The 23,626-nt window shown below is 44.3% G+C and overlaps 1 protein-coding gene and 1 long non-coding RNA gene across 3 annotated transcripts in view; one reads left to right on the plus strand and one right to left on the minus strand.

Moving 5' to 3' along the window:
• Positions 1–2,890: 2,890 nt before the first annotated feature.
• Positions 2,891–22,515, plus strand: LOC131273316 (uncharacterized). Its single transcript, XR_009180510.1, has 2 exons — positions 2,891–8,256; positions 21,314–22,515. It is a non-coding gene; the product is annotated as an uncharacterized lncRNA (long non-coding RNA).
• The window catches only part of OC90 (otoconin 90), a 32,369-nt gene continuing 20,068 nt past the window's right edge, over positions 11,326–23,626 (minus strand). For both annotated transcript variants that reach the window (XM_058276047.1, XM_058276046.1), the window contains 5 exons: positions 21,396–21,449; positions 18,939–19,055; positions 17,719–17,890; positions 13,735–13,841; positions 11,326–11,885 (listed from right to left, as the gene is read on the minus strand). In XM_058276047.1, coding sequence (XP_058132030.1) covers positions 11,584–11,885; positions 13,735–13,841; positions 17,719–17,890; positions 18,939–19,055; positions 21,396–21,449 — 752 coding nt within the window. In that variant the 3' untranslated portion in view covers positions 11,326–11,583. The remainder of the gene's footprint in view (positions 11,886–13,734; positions 13,842–17,718; positions 17,891–18,938; positions 19,056–21,395; positions 21,450–23,626) is intronic.

Raw genomic sequence — 23,626 nt, forward strand, 5'->3', positions numbered from 1 at the left:
ATACGTAAAGTGCAAAGTGGTGACAAAAAGGAAAAACTAAGCAGGATAGAGATCCATTGCTTACTCCAAGGCACACAGCCAGGATTGGGAGATATAGCATAACCAATAGCATGACTTTAAGTGTGGGTTTAGTTGAGCACTATCAGAGTCCTTTTGTAAAACATGTGACAGTTTGAAGCTGAATGGATCCCCCAAAATTATGCTCTTAAAGCTCTTCTTGTGGGTTGAACTTTTTATGGTTGTGACTTTCTGATTAGGTTACTTCAGTTAAAGGCCTTATTTTTTTTTTTTAGATAAAATAGACTTTATTATCTTTTTTTTTTTTTTAACAATACATAGATCACACAAAATGTTACATTAAAAAATATGAGGTTCCCATTTACCCCATTCCCCACACCCCCCACTCCTCCCACATACACAACTTCTTTCATTAGTGTGGTACATTCATTGCATTTGATTAATACATTTTGGAGCTACTACTACACAGCATGGATTTTAGTTTACATTGTAGTTTACATTCTCAGTTCATTCAGTGGGTTATGGCAGGATATATAATGTCCTGCATCTGTCCCTGCAATATCATTCAGGACAACTTGGTGTAGTTAAGGGCCTTTTAATTAGGTACTTCAATTAAGGCATAGCCTAGAGTGGATTTTTTTTTTTACATTCCTCCCACCCCCCCCTTGTTATTTGTGCTTGCTGTCTGCTCTGTGTTCATTCACTGTGTGTTCTTCTGTGTCTGCTTGTCTTTTTTTTCCTTCTTGTATTTCTCTTTAGGAGGCACTGAGAACTGATCCTGGGACCTCTGGTGTGGAAGAGAGGCAATCAATTGCTTGAGCCACCTCATCTCCCTGGTCTGCTGCATCTATCACTGTCTCTCCTCTGTGTCTTCCTTTGTTGCATCATCTTGCTGCACCAGCTCTTTGCAGCACAGGCCACCAGCTCTCCACGGCCCAGGCCAGCTTGCCTTCACCAGGAGGCCTTGGGAATCCACTGCCTCCCATATGGTAGACAGGAACCCAATATCTTGAGCCACATCTGTTTCCCCAGAGTGGATCTTAATCATCTTACTGGAGTCCTTTATAAATGGGATGAATACAAAGAACAACAGAGAAAGCCAGAGCAAGAAGCTGAAGCAACAAAACAGAGAAGGGAGAATCCAGCTGATGCGCCATGTGTCTTGCCACATGAGAGAGCAGTCTAGGCTGCTCATAGCCAGTCTTTGGGGAGAAAGCATCTCCTGATGATGCCTTGATTTAGGCATTTTCATAGCCTCAGAACTGTAAGCTTGCAAGCAAATGATTTCCCATTGTAAAAGCCAACCCATTTCTGGTATACTGCATTTTGGCAGCCTAGCAAACTAAAACATATATGATTATTTCTACTTGAAAACCTTTGTTTACTCACATTGTTGTAACACTTCTTGCAAAGACATTCAGTACCCTAATCTGCAGTTTGTTAAAAGTAAATAACATTTTTTAAATAAGTTGGTATTACCAGGGACCCAGAATGACTGAGTCCCGGTCACCAAACCTGAATGAGTCTTGAGACACTATTAACAAGGAAGAAAGGTAAATAGAAATCAAACTCACTGGTATAAGCTGCATGAAAGGTGCTTTCATTGAGGCTAGCCTAATCAAAATACTACTGTCCTTGGCAGATGTACAGGGCTATATACCTGTACATACCAAGGATGATACCTACTTGGCCAGATCAAATTGGTGGTTGGTTATTCCATTTACTAAGATAGGAAGAGTGGGAAAAGAACAAGTTTATGGTATGTGTATAAGGCTTAGAAACCAAAGGTTTTGTTTGGGCCAAGTTAACTTACAGATTCCTAAAGACTATCAAATGAAGATTCAAGTAATCTTTTGAAGAGGTCTGTGTTTGAGCTATAAGTTGTTGATAGTTGATAGGTTGTAGGAAGAGAGAGAAGAAAAGTGTCTGGGTCAGTAAATAAGGAGGAATAAACAAAGGAGACTGAAGACGAGTAGCCAAAAAAGTAGAAGGAAAATCCATAGAATGTGTAGTCATTGCAGATGAAAGGATTCAAGGAAGGAGTGGCTGGTTTGATATGATACTGAGAGATTAAGGTGAGAACAGAGTTGTGTTCAATGGTTTTAGCCACGTCAGGTCATTTGTAACCTTGACAGGAGCAGTTTCTGTTGAGCGATGGTGTTTACCAGATTGAAAGGATGATAGTGTAGACTGTTTTTTTTTTTTGAGAAATAGTCTTGAAAAAATGAAGAAATGAAGAAGTAATAATCTGGAGCAGAATGTAGGGAGGAATTTTTAAAGATAGAAAATTTTATGTCATGTTTGCATGCCGATTAGAATTATACAAAAGAAGAGATGGAGAAGTTGGATGAGAGTATTGATGAGAATCAAATCCTGAGAAGGAAAGAGGTCATTGTACCCAGAGCACAGGTGGAGGGATTGGCCTTTGATAAGGAGCAGGGACGTTTCATTTCAACAAGAAGGAAGAGAAAGATTTCAGGTCATTTTATATCTTTGATGGTGGAAAGATGAAGCCATTTCCAATAGATAGCTTCTATTTTCTCAGTGGAATAGTAGGTGAGGTCATTGTTACCAGACAATTCTCCCTGGGTCTCTTGTATTTTTCTGCACATCTCCTGAGCTGAGACACCGATATTCTTTGCTCTGGATTGTTTTTTCAAGGATGTTGGTGTAGCAAACAACCTTGGAAGATAGATGGTATCTCCCTGTGGAGCTGAGGGCAGGCACACTTATTGTGAAGGTACTCCAGGAGAGTAAAGGTTAGGCAGGAGCCCTTTATAGCCCATTATAAAAAAATCCAGGGTCCCTAAACTTAGGGCTCTCCTGTGTAAGGCAACCCACTGTGTGTAGGTGTCACCTAGCCCTCTTCAAATTGCCTCTGGACTCAGAGGAGTGTAAATACCAATGCTCAGGCTCTGCTATTGCTATGTATGACAAGGGCTTTGTCTCTGATTCAAGAGTTTCCTAGCTTCTGCCAGCATCCTTGAAAAGGGCAGGCTGACTTGCCAATTCACATGTAACATCCCAGACCATTCACAGTTGTCAAGAACCATCAGTTGAGAATGAGGGAGAGGAGTGGGAAGTTTGAGGAGAGAAGAGAAGGGGTCAGTTATCTTGGAGAGCAGAAAAGTGAATTATTAAGAAAAGGGTGAGCATCCATTTGGGGTTTTGTAGTAATGACCTTAAAATGAAATGGGTCAGCTCAGTGTTGTTTTCCTTCCAGCAATATTCAACTGCTTCCATTTAAGATATGGAGAAGGCAGATAGAGGAGAGATGACAGCTTTTCTAGACATTTACACTAGGTTAACTCCTGTGAGTCAGCCTTTCGAAGGACTCGAGTCTCAGTCTGATCCCTCAAGGAGCTGTGGAATATTACACCTGAGTTGCTGATTTGAGAGGCAAAGGAGCCGGGCTTTCGTATTCTGGCCTCAGTCAGTCATTGGCTAAGGACTGCCTTGGACGCCCAGGCACTTCTTGCTCTCCAACCACTGGGAAAGGTGGCTGTAGTAGCTCGAGGACAGAACTCCAAAGAAAATTACAGGTGCCAGACACCAGAAGCAAAGCACCCAGTAGCAGGAGAGGGACTCACAGGCCCATAGCAGGGATCTGGGGAATCTAGGCAAAGCACTGATGGCGCTTGCTGCAGCAGGGCACAAGTACTCTTGGATGTCTGGTCCTAATCTCACCTTAACTCTATAGAGAACAAAACTCCCAGCCACCCTTTCTAACAAAATGCACATTTGGTTTGATTAGGATCAGAAGAATATTGATGTGTCTGGGTAATAAGTTTGGTCTTCAGACTTTGGCAGACAATGGTGAACCATTAATGTCTTTAAGCAGGAAAGTGAGTTTTTGAATCAGATCTTGGTTTTAGAGAGATCATTCCCACAACCAGCCCTTGGGAAATCCTTCAGAATCCAAGTAGTATGGGAGACTCTCACAGCACCTCTATACCATCGTAGTCCTCACAACCATCTCATGTGTACATTAATAGTCATCCCCTCACTGATTGCCCCTCTACCCTTACAGTTGCAGCTAGTTATCTTTTTAAAATGTAAATCAGACCCTCCTTCTGCTTAAACTCTTCGGTGTCCTCCCATCACTCAGGGAATGCCACCCAGGCATCTCATGACCTATTAACTTGGCCTGATCCTGTCTCCCTGACCTCTCTATATCCCACTCCCCACCAGTGACTTAAACTCACTGAGCTCCTTCCTCTCTTCAAGCCACATCACTGTCTCTACTGGAGGATTTCCTCTCCTTCACAGGCCTGGCTTGCTCAGGCCTTTGCATCAATGTCCAGTGCTCAGAGAAGCTCCCAGGCCAGACACTGCAGGCTCCCAAGTCTGCTCAGTTTCAGAGTCCCAGTGGGGCCTTCCCTGTTTACACTGTACCACCTTCTTCCTTCCTTCACCCCTCACTCCAAATCTTGCTACCTGTCCCATGCGTCATTTTTCTCCATAGCATTATCACCACCCAATCTATATTTTACATATTTATCTTGCCTATTACCTGCCCCTTCACACAAGGAACTCAGCTCCATGGGTCATTGTCATATGCCCTGTACGTAGAAAATTATTCATAGCTATCCATATCCCCTATACATAGACTAATCCCAGGCCCATAACGGACTCTACATAAATAATGATTGAATGAATGAATGAACGAGTACAAGGGATAGGAAAAGAAAACAAGTGGCAGCTGAGCCATCAGGAAAAGAAAAAAAGAAAAAGCTGGAAGTCTTAGGGGCACATCCAGAATCACAACGAAGGCCAGAGATGGCAGCACTTCATTACCCCTTTCAGATGTCTCTGAAGAAGCCAGGAATGCTCAAGTGAACCCCAAATCTGGGTGCCCCTGGATTCCTTTCAGTCCAGAAAAAAGGATGTGGGCTCTGCCGGAGTCCTCCCAGGGACAATTGGATGCACCGGAAGGTCTAAAAGAAAATTCTGGGAACGAAAAATCTCCACACACCAAGCAGGTAAGACACCCTCGGGGGGCATGGTGTCAGGAAAACCTAACTTTAAATGTTAGAAGGGGAGTCTGATCAGCTCCCAAAAAGAAGGCCTTAGTACCTCCAGAAATTTGGGGGGAAGCCATCTTCTCCAGGTTTGAAAGAGGAGAAAAAGCCTGACGTTTAGGTTTAGCTAACTGCAGGTTAGCATCTGGTTCTGGTTCTGCCTCTTTAAAGTTCACCTGTTACAAGTTGGGTGACGGTAAAAGGTAACCTGGAAATGAATCTTTGTATGCCAGTACTGTCTTACAAGTAAATTTAATGCATAACTCACAAGTGAAATTTATTTAATTGCTGGAAAAGGTGGAAAAACTGCACAGAATTGTTACTAATAAAATTATTTTAATTGTATAATTAATAAATAAAGGTACCCAAATTCATTTTAGGTAAAAACTTTCTAGAAATTAAGAATTAAAATCATTGTATAAGTACCTTTATATATATATATAAAAACTAATAACTGAAATTATTACAGCAGAGTAAATGTAGCTTAAATTTCAGCTATTGTAATAGTAATCTTAAACTAATTTTCCTTTATTTATGTCTACTTCGTTTATTGCTTATTATAATAATAGTAATTATAACTTAAACTTATCTTTAATTATAGTTATTTTATAACTAACTTTACCCATCCCTAAACTTCAATTATTGTGATAGCAATCATAAACTGAATTTGCTTTTGCTTATGATTACTGCCAGTCTGCGCTCACTCCTTGCCTCTGCTTATGGTTTTAAAACGGTTCTAAAACAAAAAAAAAAAATTGTATCATAGCGTTGGAAACATTTTGGTTATGAGCCATTAATCTAAAAAGCCACAAGGGGGGGAACCTGCAAACTGCTAGTCTGGAAAAGCCAGCAAAAAAGAACCTTCAGGGAAATCTTTCTTTGGTTTATAAAATACCAGGTTAATAAGTTAACATTATATGTATTAGATCTTTAAAATAATAAAAAACTGTAAGTTCGTGTTTAATAAAATTAAGTTTTAAAAAATGTAAATCTGCCCTCTCCTAAATGCATAAAGTAAAATCCATCGGTTGCCAATTACAATTTAAAATAAATTAACCAGTTTATATAATTATGTTTAAGTATAAAAATTTGTGAAAGCATCTCCAAATTAAAGCATTTAAATAGCTAGTTCTAAAAAGCCATTATTATTAAAAAATCTAATTTGGTATTAATGAAAAATAACTTTGTAACAATAAAACCTGTCTGAAAGTCACCTCAATATGCATATTCAAGTGGTGGCAGTAAAAGTTACCTTGATTCCATTGGGAATCTTCAGTTTTCATTTTAAAAATAAATGATTTTTTCCTCTACTGCTAAAATAAAATACCTATGTAATTAACATCTTCATGGTAAAAGTGTAAAAGTAAAAAGCAAAGTACTGAAAGTTCATTTAATATATAGCACATTGCATTAAAAATGTTTAATAAATGTATAAAAATTAAGAGATAAACTTCAACATTGTCAAAATCTCTTGTGCATTCAAACCAGGTGTCCAATACACGCAGGGTACTTCTCCACATGAGTTATTGGCTAGTTTGGTCACTGACCCCTAAAACAATAAAAGTATCTACTACATCTCTGGTCGTGCTCCTTAAGTGGATGAAAACTACTTTGTGCAGCCAGCAGTGGCTAAGTACAGCCAAATGTACAATAGATATCATCTCCAAACTGGCACTGTTTCATAGGCCGGTAAAATCTACTCCCTAGTTTCTCTCTAGGATCAACAGTGCTGCAACTTCTGTAAAGAACATATGAAGCAGAGCAGTAAATACCAGAATACTGTAAATAGAACTTAAGCACAATTGGCACTATAGCTTGCTACCATGGAAAAATAACCTATATGGTATTGCTAACCTGAAGCTTGAAGCTATTAATTGCAGCTCAAAAAAACTTACACATTAAGTAATACATTAATTAGTATTAAGTACTGCACCTATCCTATTCTAGATATATGTTTGATAACTGTGGTAATGCTTTTAGTAAATCATACAAAAAAACATTAAAAATGTTAAAGGTCCTAATCAACTTCATTTTCTGAATAGTTAATAAACATGTCTATAAAATAAAAAAGTGGCCACCTTGCCTGACAGCATTGGGGCCAACAACCCTTTTAATTAAAAAGCCACCAAATTAACTTATGGGCACCCTCTCACATCCTTCTCCCCACACTAGGTGAAGGATGTGCTTGAGCCCAAGGCCACCAGTGGCTTACAGATAATTGGTTAACACCAGGTTCAATTACTAAAAACCTCCAAGGTACAAATAAGGGTATATCAAACTCTCAACCCAGGTTTCCCTCCTACCCCTTATCCAGCTCCTATACTAGTACTTAAAGTTCCGTAGTGTACCACAATATACCCAGGATAAGCAAACCAGGGCAGCCGGCTTAGAGTTCACCCTGGAAACTGATGGGTGGATTGTTAAAAATGCTCAGATATACCTGCCAGCAACAGTGCAATAAAAAGTCCTTCATAAAGTTCACCAAAGCACTCATCTGGAAAAAATGCCCTAACTAGCTTAGCCAAATGGTTTTTCGGAAAAAACAAAGCCTGGTTAAAAACAGTGAAAAAATGTTATCAGGAGTTACTCAATTAAAGCCAAAATATAAAACCTTTACTCTGTAGCTCTAATCACTCCCACAACTATTAAAACTAAAAAAATGTCCAGCTTTGTGTACTAATCCTGAATAAAGTCAGCTACCCAAGAGTACCAGTTCACCAGAAGCACCTGATGAAACATACAAGTGCCAGTCATTGAACAGCCTGGGATGCGTCTTCAAAAAACAAAGCTAAGTAATGTCTATGTTAAAGTCAACCTTGCCTCTTTTCATCTCCTTTGGCTTAACTGAAAAGAGAAATACCTCTTCTCATTTCTCTCCTCTACCATAAAAACTAATATTAATAATTTATGCCTAATCCCATTGTCCATTACAATTTTTCTGTAGGGTTAACCAAGAACATAAAATAACTTAATATATACATATACAGTTCCCCACCAACTTTAAAATGGTGCCATCTTTGCAGGCGCCTAAACTTTTCTACTTCTGTAATCCAGTGTCCTCTTAAAAAAACCATGTATTCCCAAAGTTCTAATTAAGTTTGTTCTTTCAGAATGGGCATCTTGTTAGCCATGTGAAAACTTCATCCAGCTTCATACAGAATGCCAGATCCATCTTCCTCCAGTTAAAAGAAAATAACAAAGTTTTACACCTTGTCAGGTAAGGACTACAGCCCATGGACAGCGGGAAGTAGCTACAGAAAAAAGATCATCTCCCTTCAGCACCCCTTTAAGATTAAAGGTGTAAACTCTCTAAAGGGAAAATAAAAAATTAATGGATGAATCTGGAGCCTGGCAAGAAATCCACATGAGCACCGGTAAGCCCCAGGATGGCTGCTGGATGGCCCCCACCCCCAAGAGTCTGCTGTCCAGGACGAAAACTTCTGGAAATGAGAAAAAGCTCTGGATATTGTCCAGGAGCTTTATCTTTGAGCCCTCACTGGGAAATTAATAAATGGGGTAATCAATCAAAACAATAAATAGCCACCCACCTCATAACTCCAACAATAGTGATGCCAAAGCTTAGCAAATTATGCTGGCATCAAGGGGGAGAATGATATGGGCTGTGGGGGGGGGGGGGGAGGGCTGTGTGTGTAAGCTAAATATGTTAATTGAAGCTTGCCTGGAATGTGGAAGATATGTGTTGGAGGTATGTGTTAATTCAAACTTACCTAGAGAGTATGGGTTAATTCAAGACCTATCTGATACTCAGATAAAATACTTGTGACTCTAAGAAACTAAAAAAAGTCATTTTGCCTGTAAACACCACCGTTTTGACTCCCAACTCCTACATCCTCTGTATAAAAGAAACCCAAAGATCCTATTCGGGGCTCAGGTTTTTGAACAGGAAAGTTCCTGATCCCCGCCAGTCATTAATAAATTTTCCTTCCCAAAATTATTACTGAGTCCTGGCCTTCGATACGCGATCACTGACTCTCCTTGCTTGCACAGTAGAAGCAGTGGGAAGTAGATGAGCTTGTAGCACTTGGAGCCCTTTTGAACATGCAGAAACCATTTGGGTCACTAGTAAATGTGGCCCAGCCATTTTGGTGGAATCCGGGGAGGAGGTGGAGACAACAAAGATGGGTAGAAGGAAGCGTGAAGAATGACAGAGACTTCTCCTTAAACCTTTCAGTCTCTCCTTCTATGTTCCTTTGGAAATGTGCTTCCACATTTTTTCTTACTTTGTACATGCTGATTCCTCTCCATAAAATGCATGGAGATTCTTGCCCTGTCTGTGGCGATGATCATCATGGTTAACATTTATTGTTACAATGATAATCATAGTTAGCATTTATTGAGTGTTTACTAAGTGGCCAACAGTGCTCAGCCCTTTATATGCCTTATATCATTGCCTGCTCACAACAATGCTGTAATTATCTCCATTACTTGAACAAGGACATTTATCAAGATTCAAATCAACCATAGCCTCTGTAGCCCCTTCTCTAACCCTCCAGACTTAGTTGCTCACTTCTCTTGCCCATGAGGCGTATCACAAATGCTTTTTTAAATGCAAAATAATGTCTATGTCTCCCTTGAACTAAAAGTCACTGTGGAGGCACAAGGAACATGCCCAAGGCCCATGAATTTCACCAGTGTATTCCCTGTGCATGGTACACTGACTGCTATGAATGCAAAGGGTGGGCACTTATAAAGGTGCAGCAAGTGAGCAAGCAATTTACTAGTTGTAGTAATTGCCATCTGTGGCATGCCTCTGACCCTGCCATTTGAGGACATGCTGGCCAATTACCAACTGCTAACATCTGCGGTTCTTTGCCTTCAGGCCACTGGGGGTCACTTTGCCCCTACCCCTACCCCACCCCTGTGAAGCAAATAGGAGGAAATACCACGCTGATGAATTGATCTGTATCTAAATCCATCTCCATCTTTGTATCCATGATCTCTGTATGTATGCATGTGCATGTATATGTTCCAGTTCCCTTTTCCCTCAGGTGAGATGACTCTGAAATGTGCATCCTGCACTGGCTCTCAGAGTCCCCAGTGTCATAGGCTCACCACCCACAATGGCAACCCTGAAGATAATGCACCGCTCATGGATGCATATCCTTCCCTGTCATTTCTTTACCTCCCTCTCTGTGTTTCTCATCCCCCAAAAAACTACTTGCCTCAAATTCTTGTTTGAGGGTTGACTTCTGGGAAAACCCCAACAAAGGCTATCAGTTAAAGTCACAATATTGAGAAGATACCAATGGATTCATGAAAAGGTGTTCATCATGAGATTTCCCTGGGAAGATCAGGAAGGGTGTCAGCCATTGACTCGGCACCATGACATCTTGATTTCTAAAGGTGATGCCAACTTCAGTAGATTCTCAGGCCATGAAAAAGTCAGCAAGTGCTGAACTTTTTAGAGGCTCTGCTTCCTGTCTTCCTAAACACCAGACAGGAGTTAAATATCATTTTACTACAAGACACACGATTTATGGGATTTTAGAACCTAAGATGTGGTGTGAACCAAAGAGTTAGTGTCCCTATTGCATATTGAGGGTGATTCTGTTACCACATTGTCTTTTGCCTGGTGCATAGTAAGGCTCAATAATGGATGGAAGAATGGATAGATGTACTTCCAGTGTTGTACATTCACTGTAATATTAAACTGCCGATGGTACAGGGGGCATTCATATCCCCTAACCTAGCCACTGAGATAAAGCCTATTTCTTTAAAAATCAATTCCAGGACCCAGGGCAGGGTGGTCAGAGATTCTTCATGGTGGTGGCTGTGGCTTGTGTCTACTTTCCCCATGACTAATGGGGCAAATGTATCTTTAGGGCACATACTAGAAAAGCTGCCATCTCAGTTCTTACCATCCATCATTGGTGGGTTATTGGTGACTCACAGGTGTGCTCATAGGATTGATTTAATGGACTTCTCCACTTTTTTTTTTTTTTAAGGACGTATTAGGGATTGAACCCAAGACCTCGTACATGGGAAGCAGGCACTCAACCACTGAGCTACAGCCACTCCTCAATGAGAGAGCTTGTGTTTGTTTTTAGGAGGTACCAGAGATGGAGTTAGGGACCTCGTACACAGGAAGCAGAGACAACCACTTGAGCTATATCCACTCCCCCTCTACTTTTTTAATAGGAGAAAGAAAAAACAGCTTTCAGTGATTAAGAAATTGAGATTTTTTTCCCTCCATTGTCAATGTCACCACACCTTTGCAATCTATTTATGCATCAGTGTCTATGATAAACTTTTTTTAAAGCACCACACAGTTGATTAGGAAGTTTATTGCGATTCCATAGTGCACTATAGGAAATATAGTGGTTCCCATCGTCTGCCTTCTCAAAACGCATTCAAATGTGAGCTGACAAACATACCACAGGGGTGTGTTCCAGGCTCTCCCCGCCTCTGCCCCTTTGAGCCTCTCTGCTAAAGCACCACAGGACAGATGAGACTGAGGCCCAAAGAGGTTTAGATAGAGGAGGAGCAGAACTACAGGGTATGCTTGGCTGTTTCCTCCAGGAAGTTATCTTCCTCCATGGAGCGGCCTGGTCCTCTCGGGACCAAGGGACTTCCCCAGAAATCTCCTGGCTCTTCCCAGGTCCTCTGTGGCGGGCATGCCTTCTTTGCTGTTCTCCTCAGAGCTGGAGCCTAGGGAAGAAGCTGAGAGCTCTCCGTGCCTGCCGTCCTCACACGGTGTCTGGCTGCCCTGGCACTCTCGTCTGCCTGGGGACTTGAGGCTTTGGTTAAAGGAGGCAGAGGCCATGCACTCGGCTGCCGTCTGGTCACAGGCACACAGCAGCTTCTCACACAGGCTCTTTCCCATGCCTGGGAGGGCAAGAGCAGACATGAGACATGACATGATGCCTATCCCTCCCCCAGCCTTCTCCTTCCACCCCCTTTGTGCAAACTGCTGGCGTCCCGCATATACTGCTCCCTCTTCTGGGACTAGTCTCAACAGTTCACCTCCTGGTTAGTTAACTCATACACTGCTTGATGCCTCCTCACCACCTCCTCCAGAAAGCTTTCCCCAGCCCCAGGCTACATCAGGTGCCTTTCCTGTGGGCTCGCATTGAATCCCACCCCCTGGTTCTATCAGGGCAGATGACATGTTAATGACATTGTACTATAATTGTCTATTTCTGTGTCTGCCTTTCACAAACCTTGAAGGTAGAGCCTATGGATCCTAAACACCTAACTCAATCCTCAACAAGTTATTTCCCAAATTAGCACTCAGGAAATAATTGACTGAACTGTCACTTCTTTCTTCTCAGGGCCACAGTTTGTCTGCCTGTCAAATGGAAGCAATACCCTTTCCCCACCCTATTTCAAAGTGGCCAAATAAAATACAGGGTGCCCCAGTTAAATTTGAATTACAGATAAACAACACGTAATTTTTTTTAGGTATTGCATGGTATATACATTGAAATTTTATTTGTTGTTTATCTGAAATCAAAACTAAACTGGGCAGCAGGTATTTTTGTTTGCTAAATCTGGCCACCCTACCCTGTCTCTTAGATACTGAAGCTGCTTACAGTGAGGGTAAGAGTGGGTAGTGTCTCTGTGGCTCGCGTGAAATGTGTTTCAAGTACATCGACATAGATAAGCTGCAATAGTACCCTTGTTGCCTACATTTTCCAAGCCTCATTGGACCCATTTTATTTTTTCCTTCCACTACCTTGAGATATTCATGGATCAGATTTCTCTTGCACACCACACAGACCCTCTGAAACTCCTAAACTGGCCTCCACATCAGCCCCATATAAACTTGTATTTCAACAGTAGGAAGGAAAGAGGGGGAAAGCAAAAGGGTTGACAAGCAGAGCAAAGGCCCCGTTTCTCCAGAGCAATGCTATGCTTCCACCCCTGTGCTCAGCATCAAAACATCCTGATCCCGGCTCCAACCAAAGCCTGGTGTCTGGTACAGGACGCTGTTGTCATGGCTCCCAGAGGCAGAGCTGGTCAACTGAAGCTCATTGTAGTGGGGTGAATTTAGTAACAATGAAAAGGAGTTAAGAAGGTGTTCGAGGGAAGCAGACTTGGCCCAATGGATAGGGCATCCACCTATCACATGGGAGGTCCACAGTTCAAACCCCAGGCCTCCTTGACCCGTGTGGAGCTGGCCTGTGCGCAGCGCTGATGCGTACAAGGAGTGCTGAGCCACACGGGTGGCCCCGCGTAGGGGAGCCCCATGTGCAAGGAGTGTGCCCCATAAGGAGAGCTGCCCAGTGCGAAAAAAGTGCAGCCTGCCCAAGAATGACACCACACACACCAAGAGTGACACAGCAAGATGATACAACAAAAAGAAACACAGATTCCCAGTGCCACTGATAAAGACAGAAGCGGTCACAGAAGAACACACAGCGAATGGACACAGAGAGCAGACAACTGGGGCGGGGGGGGAAGGGAAGAGAAATAAAAAATGAATAAATCTTTAAAAAAAAAAAAGGGGGTTCAAGCTACAAATCAGTGTTCCTGGATCTATGATAGTGGGAAGAATGGAGGATGGGCCGTCCACTGAGCATGGCAGCTGAAGCCTCAAGGCATGATCCGATCATGGGACAATGATGATCTGATCACAGCACATGTGAGCTCTAAACTCATTATAGACAAAGTGCTTGGGGAAACATCTCATGATGCTAAAATGGTAGTTCACTGTGTGGACCAACACACTTACACTTGGGTCTGTGATCTGCGCACACCACCAGTGACCGTGGGAGCCTCTCCAGCAGGCAGCCCAGCCTTCTCACCTCCTCCAGGCAGCAGTGGTGGGACAAACAGCACCTAAGACCAAGGAAAATCCTTTACTGCCCAGAGCTCCCAACTGCCCAGGAACACCTCCTTCCAGCATGCCTAACACACACAACAAGGGCCACCAGGTTTGGCTGCTCAAGTTGTGCACTGCACAAGGGATGTTACATCTAAGGTGGCATCACACTATAGTTATTGTTATTATTTTTTTTAAGATTTATTTATTTATTTAACTCCCCCCCTCCCCCAGTTGTCTGTTCTCTGTGTCTGTTTGCTGCGTCTTGTTTCTTTGTCCGCTTCTGTTGTCGTCAGCGGCATGGGAAGTGTGTGCGGCGCCATTCCTGGGCAGGCTGCACTTTCTTTCACGCTGAGCGGCTCTCCTTATGGGTGCACTCCTTGCGCGTGGGGCTCCCCTATGCGGGGGACACCCCTGCGTGGGACGGCACTCCTTGCGCGCATCAGCACTGCGCATGGGCCAGCTCCGCATGGGTCAAGGAGGCCCGGGGTTTGAACCACAGACCTCCCATGTGGTAGACAGACGCCCTAACCACTGGGCCAAGTCCGTTTCCCTTGTTGTTATTTTTTAAATTTCTATTTTTATTATGACTGTTGGCAAAAGTGCATATGTATTACAACAATTTTCCAACAGACAGAAACAGTCTTAAGAAGGGGTACCTTTTTCTAATTTACCCAAAGGCACCATGTGGGCTGGTAGTAACCTCACTCCCACCAACCTATTAGACAACATAGTAGGACGAGGCCCACATGCATAGCACACACCCCTTTTTCTCACCTTCCTAAAGAGAGAGCTGAGAATCTATCTTGAGTATAATTAAAAACTGCATCTAGAAAAGGGTCTAGCATAGTGCAGGACCTCAGTCAATATGTGGGACTGAACCAACATCTTGCTTTTTCAATCCACCCACATCTCGTCTGGCCTGACATGGCCTCACAATCTCTAGCTTTGCCCCTAGACAGAGGGACTTCCTTAGGAAACGGGTGGTGGCTCCAGCTGATAAGGGGCTACACGTGTTCCCTACATCCTCCGTCTCAACTTCCCTCTCCTTCAATAGCTCGCTCTTTCTCCCTGCAGACCACAGCTAAGCAGGGATCCATCATAGACTCTTGCAGCCTTTCAGGAATGCTTGTGCTTACCCAAGGATGAGCTATACTGACCTTTCCTTGCTGCCAGCAACTGGAGAACACCTAAGTCATACGCTCACATTAGCCAATGGCTGGAATGCAGATTCTGCTGCAAAGGACTGCACCACTCAGCTGTTCTTACAATAGAGCTATACTGTATTGCATGTGCATTTGGCAGGGACTGAGGGAAGAGGTACACAGTTAATATAATATTTAGAATCTAAAGTTGGTGAGTGAATCAGAAATCATATATGATCACATTTTCTTGAAAATCTCTTAAACTGCCCATAAGACACACTATATATGGTTTTGAAAATACATCTTTACAGGAAATGATATCAGTTCCTTTAACTCTTCCTTCATCATGGTTTTCCTCCTATGGCTTTTGGTCATTCCATTTCTTCCTTACAGATGTCAGGGAAGCAATCCAATCTTCAGGTTCTCTTTGCCTGGCTGGTCAAATTTCATAGTTTGCCAGTGGTCAGGAAACCCCTTTAAAATTGTCCTCACTTTATATCCATGGGCCCCCAATAGAACACAGTGATTGTTGCTGCCCAGACTTCTAGCCTTTGCCCATGGCTTATCTCATTGAGTGCTCTGGACTCAGGAACTCTGGCACTATTTAAATGGCCTTGGAGAGAGAGGGCATATTACTGAATTCTCATACTGTCAGCATGGTCAGAATTCCACGGTGTGGCATAAACTTTGCTCAGCTAGGGACTTCTTTGGAGTCACCTGGTGGGAGGGAAATTTGATCTGGGCAGCCAAGCCCCAATTCCCTTTACTGACCACCCAGTGGAGATTGGATTGGGGGGGGAGGGCAGGCAGGATGGTGATAAAGCAGACTAGTAAAATAGGGAATTAATAGATCTGGAACCTGGTAGAGAGTCCACATGGGCATCAGTAACTCCCAAGATGGCTGCTGGAAGACCCCCACCCCCAGGATTCTGCTATCCAGAACAAAGACTTCTTCTGAGAGCAAGGAAAAGCCCCAGATATACCCCAAGGACTTTATCATTGGGCCCTCACTGGGGGATTGATAGGTGGGGTAATCAATCAAAACAGCAAACAGCTGAAACTCCTCCCATGTTCTCATCATATTTCCTTGCTTCCTCCCCTTAATAATAGAGTACACACTTTAATAAATAATGCAGTAAAAGCACAGACAGTGGCCCACCTCATAACTCCGGAAATAGTGATGCCAAAGCTTAATAAACGTAAGCAAGGCCTCAAAGGGGGGATATAAATAACCCTTGCATGAATTCAAAATTATCTAATTCTGTATCCAAGTGTGCCTAGTTTCTAGAAAGTCAATTAAGTAATATAGGCCCTATAGGCTTTAAATATTCAGAAAGGATGTAGACTGAATGTGTACTCAAAGTTACATCCAGATGGAGTGTGGGCAATATGTTAATTCAAGCTTACCTGGAGGGTAGATGATATGTTAATTCAAGCTTACCTGGAATGTGGGGGACATGTTAACTTAAAACCTACCTGGTACTCAAACAAACACTTAAAACCCTAAGAAACTAACAAAAGAAAAGTCCTTTTTGCATAAAAGCACCTTTTGACTCCCTGCTCCTGCATCATCTGTATAAAAGGGATCCAGAAATTCTATCCAGGGCTAAACTTTTTGGGTAGGAGTCTGCCAGGCCCGGACAGTCATAATAAACCTTCCTTCTCATAATATTCCTGAGTCCTAGCCTTCAATACGTGATCGTTGAATCCTTTTTGCTTCCACAACAGTGGGACAGTAGAGAGAGGAGACAGAGCTGTGGCTGGGCTGTGTGGGCAGGTGGCAGCTTGGGTGATGCAGCCACCTGGACACCATCAGGCCTGCCTTTGGCGTGCTCCGTGCTCCAACCATCACCCGTATCCTTCTGATTATCTACCATCAGCCTTGTCTTTCTCTTTTTCTTCAGTTTCGCCGGTAGCTGCTATCGTTGCTTTGGCAGCACTCCACATGAGAGGGGACTCAGCCCTTTGACTGCAGACCTCTCATGAGCCGTGGCCCCAGGGCAGCCCCCACAAGCAATCAGCCTTTAAACTTAAAATTCTACTCTCTCAGTCTCCCCCAAATTCATCTCCAGATTTTGTTCTCCCACGGCCCTGACTATGCCAGGTGATATTTTTGCTTACTCATCCCTCTCTTTCATAGTGGGAGCTCCGGATGGGCATGGGCATATGTCCTTGTTCAGTTTTGTCTAGTTTTCATCGTTTTTGTATCTCTACCATTTAGCATAGTGCCTGGCACACAGCAAAAGCTCAAGAACTGCAGGTTGAATGCATAGAAAAATGAGTGAATGATTGAAGCCAGGGCAAATTCTTGCAAGAAAGGTAGCTCTACAACGTAGCAGTTACAGTCCATAGTTGTTGGGAAACTAACTTCCACGTGGCCGCCTTCAGGACAATCTGACGAGAGTCCCCAACCCTGCAAAATGGGCTCCATGGAGGCTCAAGTGCCCAACCATTGGCCCTCTTACAGCAGCCGGGGGCACCTGGGTGGCCTGAAAGAGCTCTAGACCCCCAAATCAAAAGATGTCACTTCCTGTCTGGCTCCATCCCTTCCCTGCCGAATGATCTCAGACAAGTCAGCTTCTGAGCCTCAGCTGCACATTTGGAAAATGGGCCCGTTGATGCTGCCCTGCCTTGCGTGAGATTTGTATACAACGAGCTCTGTGTGAGGCCGGCAGGGATGTAAATACAGAAGGGTGTCCTTCCCTCTCACTCCAGGAGGCATCGGCACCACCCGCTTGCACCCCCATACCTGTCCAGGGCATCCCTCGGGTCCCCTCTTCCTTCTTGCCCGCAGTAACAGCCATAGGATTCGAATTCCTCTGGGCATCGGGATGTCAGACAAAAGAGCATCTGTCCAAGCTGTGGCATCACCTGTAGGGTGTCCCCGCTTCCCTGGTGCAGGAACGTGAATCTGTCACAGGCTGATTAGAGACAGTGACTGTCAGAAGAGTAAGGGAGGTGGGGGCAGCTTTCCCAGGAGGAGCCTAGGGCTCCCTGGGGGTGCTGGCCCTGCAAAGAGAGCCCAGGTCCTAAGCCGCGGAGCTCCATGCTTGTTGGAAAACCGTTTTGTGGCAAGTCCCCATGTCCAGAACGAGGTGTTTTGCAGAGAGCAAATCTTTCCTCACCCCACTTCTACCCTCTTTCCCAGACTCCTTAAATCTTCCTAAGGGGCAGGATTTTCAGAGTCCAGGATCTTCTTAGGACCACATTTTACTAGTGAGTCGCGTAACCGTGCCCTGCCCCCAACCTGGCAGGGCCTGTCATCCTTCAGGGGAGTTCTGGTCACTCTCAGCTTTTCTGGTTCCAACAGGCTAGCACAGTCCGGCAGGGCTGACTTGCAAAGCAGATCCGCTCTGTGATTTTCATCTCCCGCAACCCCACCCTTCTTTGGCCTTCTTTGGCCGAGGGTAAGGCATTGTGCAAACCCCATCATCTTAGATTCCTGGGGAAAGGACCAAGAAGCAAGAGGCCTTGTCTAGGGCTCCTGGCCTAGCATCCCTCTCAACTCCGGCTTTCTCTGTGCTCTGTGCTGGGTGCTGAGGAGGGCTTGCCCAGACACTAACAAAGTCGCCTCTGCTTCCCAGCTGCCTGTGCCTCCTGTCCTTTGACAGGCATCCAGAGGGGGGACAGAGAAGTGGGAGGATTAGTAAAACTAAAGTGATGCATTCTTTCCAATAAAGCTTGGTGCAGGTGATGCTAAGTTCTCCTCTTCTGGGTCAGTAAGAGTGGGGAGAGCACTAGGACAGGGGGTCAAAGACCCAGGCCCAACCTCACTGTAGCTGAGTGACCAGAGCCAAGTCACTTCCCTCTAAGCCTCAATGTGCTCCCCTGCTAAGGGGGGGTGGTACCTGCTGCTCACAGTACACGAGATCACGATGCGATATGTGATCTGGAATGCTCGCTAACAATCTAAGCAAAGGAGACCAAGGCTGGGCAAGGGGAGACACATCTCTACTTGCTTCTGCTCACCTGGTCCAGGTGTCTTCTCAGGACCACCTTCGAGGGATGCCACATCCAGGCCCAAAGATTTAGCGCCAGTGGGGACAATGGTTACACCTTTAGCTGTGGCAGCCATCTCTACAGATCCTAAAAATACAAAACTTTATAAACCATGTTCAAAAAGTGGCTCAAGGACAGACTTGTGTGTGGACAAATGGTCAAGGCCAAATGCAGATGGATGTTATGAATGCTAACAAACAAGAGTTGGCATACATCAAGGCAGAGTCTCAAGTAGAATTTCTAAAATTTCTGTGGAACCTTAAAATGGTCAGGAACCTATTCTAAACCATAAGGATGACACCTCGTGGACAAAAACTCTCAGTCTCCTGGGTCAATGTTTGGGTCATGTTTACCGACTTGGGCCTGCTAGCGAAGGGGCTTCATGGTGCCCCCAACTAGGGAAGAGAGAAAAAGGATGGTGGAGAAACTGTCAACCCATGGCACATGATAATATAGGCAAGAAAAACTACTTAAGACCCTCTACTTCCTTGCTCAAAACACTGTGGCAACTTCTCATCATAAATTAAGCACAAGATTCTCACCAGGGCCTGCAAGGCTGACCCATGCTCTGGCCTGCTGCCCTCACCAACCTCATCTCTTATACTCTCCCTCAGTGCTCTCTGAATATTCCTTGCTCAGCATGTGTCAGTCCCACCTGCCAGCGCAGTCTAGTCCTGATAAAGAGAACGTGCATAGGCTCAGTGCCCCAATTTGGGGACTCAGGCTCAGTCTGGGGACTCAGGCTCAGTGCCCAGGTGGTGGCTAAGGCTTGGGCAGCTTTCTGCCCGCTAAACTGCAGTCTTCCCCCAAGGCTGCCATGTGGATTGGCCTACAGCTGGTCTTCCCCCTTCCACTTACCCTGCTGTAACCTCAGGCTCCTGCATTTAACATCTTGCCCAGCTCTCCAGTCTCACCAATAGAAACCAGCTAACCAGTTTCTTTCTACCCTGTTCCTGACTGCTAGAAACTCATCAGTTGGTGTCAGTGTTAAGAGAGTTGAAAAAAATACAGTTTTAGAGTTAAAAAATCAGAGTTTGAATGTTTCAACCCAGCCCTATCCTAGAAGTACGAACTTGGGCAAATCACTTAGCCTCTCCAAATCAAAATTTCCCCATTTGCAAAAGTTTATGAATAATACTCTTTTGGGGATTCAGAATAACCCTTCTAGCTAAATGCCTAGCAAATAGGAAGCACCTGACAATAGCTGTTAGAACCCCTTGCTGACCATGGAAACATCCTGACACCCACTCTACAGTTGGAGACTCTCCAAGTGAAGGGGTCTGCAGGGAGATGCAGCTCCCAGGAGCCCATGGCCTGCTGAGCCTGAGTCTCACCGCCCCACACCAAGGAAGAACTTCCTGGATTCTTGGTGCTAATAAAATTTGAGATACTCTCACTCTCTTTAGATGAGGGCACTAACCTGGACCCACCCTCCGTCTGAAAATATTCCTCTGGGGCCAATCTGAGTTCCCTGGCCCCTCTCCCGCCCACACTGATAAGGTCACAGGACATCTCAGGACAAAGTTGGAGCAAATGTCAATAGCATCTCTGCTTCTGGCCCTGATCACTTACTTTAGTCTGGTTATGAGTTGGGAATTCTGACCAGGTGGGCCAAAGGGTCCCCAAGTGAGGGGCCAGCCTGCCTAGCTCAGAGCCAACAGCAGCACTTCCCTTTTCATCAGAGAGCAGGGGAAAAAGGAGATTCCAGTTTTTTTTTTTTCTATTAGTATAGGTACAGGTTTGTTTTTATTTGCTTGTTTTTAAGTAATAGTACCCACTATCATCTATGGAAATGCACAATGAGCATAAATTAGTCCCATTTTTCTGTAGGGCAATGTGGCATCATATCAAAAGCCCTAAAATGATTTTGTTCTTTATCCAACAATTTAACTTCTAGACATTTATTTTCCCAAATTATTCTGAAGTGGATAGGCATACAGAAAGTTCATATGTATTATTTATATTAACAAAATGTTAGAAATAATTGGTTTCATAAATTATGTATTTCCACACAAAGTGTTTTTATATAACCACTAAAAATCCCCCTACAGAAAAATGACATGGGAACCTAATCATAAATGATACAAGGAAGATTGCTAAACAATAGCTATCAAACAATCTAAAATTCATTTTAATTATGTCTATAGATATGCCTAAAGGAAAAAAAAAACTAGCAGAAAGTGTCTTCGACTACTGATATGATTATCTTTAACTTATAGTATTTCAGGTGATTATAAATAAAAAACTAAATACTATTTTTGTACTTTCCTAAATGAATCTCTTTTCCAGATAAGCATCCATTTCCATTTCATCATGCTTTCTTCGTTTTGTTGTCTTTTCCCCAGCGCTCTTTTGGAACACACTTGATTTCCCCAATTTGGAAGCACATGAACCTTACCAAGGCAGGAGACGCCTGCATGCATTTACCTGGAGGCGGCGTGGCCCCTGCAGCTTCCCCATCCTCCCGATCTTGGTCTGGTTCTGTCCACAAACGAAGAGACACAGGTGAGCCCCCAGCCTGGCCTCTCCCGCTGTGGCTTCCAGGGGTGCCTCCCCCGGGGCTCCTCATTCTGCCTCTGACTGCCCCTCCCCTGCTGAGCAGTCTAGGGAAGCGGTGATTCCCCGGCCCCTGCTGAGCCAAAAGAAACTCCAGGCACAGGCTTGCGGGGAGGCTGCAGCTGCAGCTCGTCAGGTAGAAGCAGAAGTGTTCACTGAACAACTCGAGCAAAGCAAGCTACTCTAGCATGTTGAGGGAGGCAAAACAAGAGAAAAGAAATCCATGTTTTTGGAAGTGAGGAGAATGCAGCAGAAAGGCAGCAGGATTTTGTGATTCAAGTGTCTTGCTCTTGCAGTGGGTCTCAAGGGAAAGCAGCGGGGCCTCAGTTTTCCTCTGTAAAATGAGTGTCTTTTAACAGTCCTTAAGCTCCTACCGTGTGCTTTGTCTGTGTTAACTTATTTAAGAGCAGCCATGAGGTTGCATCCTCATTTCACAGGTGTGAAAGATGACAAACAGAAAAGTCAAGTAACCTTGCTCGAGGTGACGGAACTTGAAAGTGGCAGCACCAGCATGCAAACACCCGGCTAAAGGTGACACGTACCCACTCTGCTAGGCTGCTATTTCTCTTCTCCCTGTAGCACCAAGAGCTAGAGATGGTAACCACAAAACGCTTTGGAAAGGAAGGGGCCGCCTCACATTTAATATTGTCAAAGATCGAGAAGACGATCATGTTAAATGAAAATCAGGCTTCAGGGGTGACTGATAGGGACACAAGTGTCCCAGCAAAGAGAGAGAACCTGGGAAGTGAGGTACTGAGTGCTAAGCTGGGGCAGACTGGCCATCCGCAGGCAGAGCCTGTCAACTGAGACCTGTGAGAAGGCTAAGCCGTGCTGCCTTGGGCTGTGGCTTTTACCCCTTGGAGTTCTCCCTCATCTGCAAAACGGATCTACTGATGTCAGGAGGAAAAGTTCATTGTTAGTAATTAGTAAATAATTATGATTTGTTTCCACTTATGAATAAAAGTTCCCTGGTTATTAATACCACAAGCAAGGTAAATGGTTATTTCTTCTGATGTAATCTTGGCCCAGATTTTTTTAGAAAAGAGATTTTTCTCCATGAGTCACTACTGCATCAAGGAGAGAAAATGAGTCTTTCAGCCTAAAGTTTGGGGTTAGAGTCCAGTCAACAACTTACTGAGCCTCAGTTTCCAACATTTTCTGTAAAATGAGTATAGAAATATTTCCTCTGGGCCCTGCCCAAAAGTGCTCACCAGAGTGGAACCGAAATATTTAGAGGGTGTCCCTGCATGGGATTCCATGCTCTCGTCTTCTGAAATCCCCTCTGCCGACCAGTCCTCCAGAGGGTGGTCGGTCTCCTAGCTCTTGCCTCAGCTGCCACTGTGGAAGGGCATCATCCTGTTCCATTATGGGCCCCGCTCAGTGCCCATGTGCAAATGCAGCAGGTTTGGGGGCACAGGACCGAGGAGAGAAGCAGCCCCGGCAGTCTGATCAGGAGCATGTGGGTGCTCCACTGGGTCCCATTTGGCAGAACTGGGCCGGGTGAGGCCAGGCCTGAGCTGAGGCAAAGAGCCAGCCAACGGCCTCTTTGCGAGTGAAGGGCGTGACCTCCCCTGATGGGCCCAGGTCCTTATGCGAGGGCGGCTTGAGAGGGAGTTGAGTCTAGAAGGAAGGACGGTAACATCCGGGTGCATCAGAACTGCCTCGACTGCCAGCCCTGTGCTCAGTTCTGGGGTTTGGGCAACTTTTCCTGGAGTCTCCATTTACCAACCTAAAATGGAGGCTTTAACAATTACTTCATAGGGTTATATGGGCACGAAATGAGATCGTGTATTTTAAGTCCGGTGTCCTGCATACCTCTTGGTGGCATGTGCTATTTATTTTTAGTTACACCACAATTTTTGGAAAAGCTGCAGGTCCAGATTCTTCCCATGATTGCTCTCATTTAATCCTTAAACCACCTTGAAAAACAAGTGCAATCAATCTTCCCAGGGGCCAGTCCACAGCCTGTTTTTGTAAATAAAGTTTTATTGGAACAAGGCACAGTCATTTATGCATTCTCTGGGGCTGCCTTTGCACTCTGACAGCAGAGTTAGGTATCTGAGATGGAGACCATACGGCCCGCAGAGCCTAAAATATTTTAT

Source organism: Dasypus novemcinctus, chromosome 14 (genome assembly GCF_030445035.2).
Source record: "Dasypus novemcinctus isolate mDasNov1 chromosome 14, mDasNov1.1.hap2, whole genome shotgun sequence".
Classification (NCBI taxonomy): domain Eukaryota; kingdom Metazoa; phylum Chordata; class Mammalia; order Cingulata; family Dasypodidae; genus Dasypus; species Dasypus novemcinctus.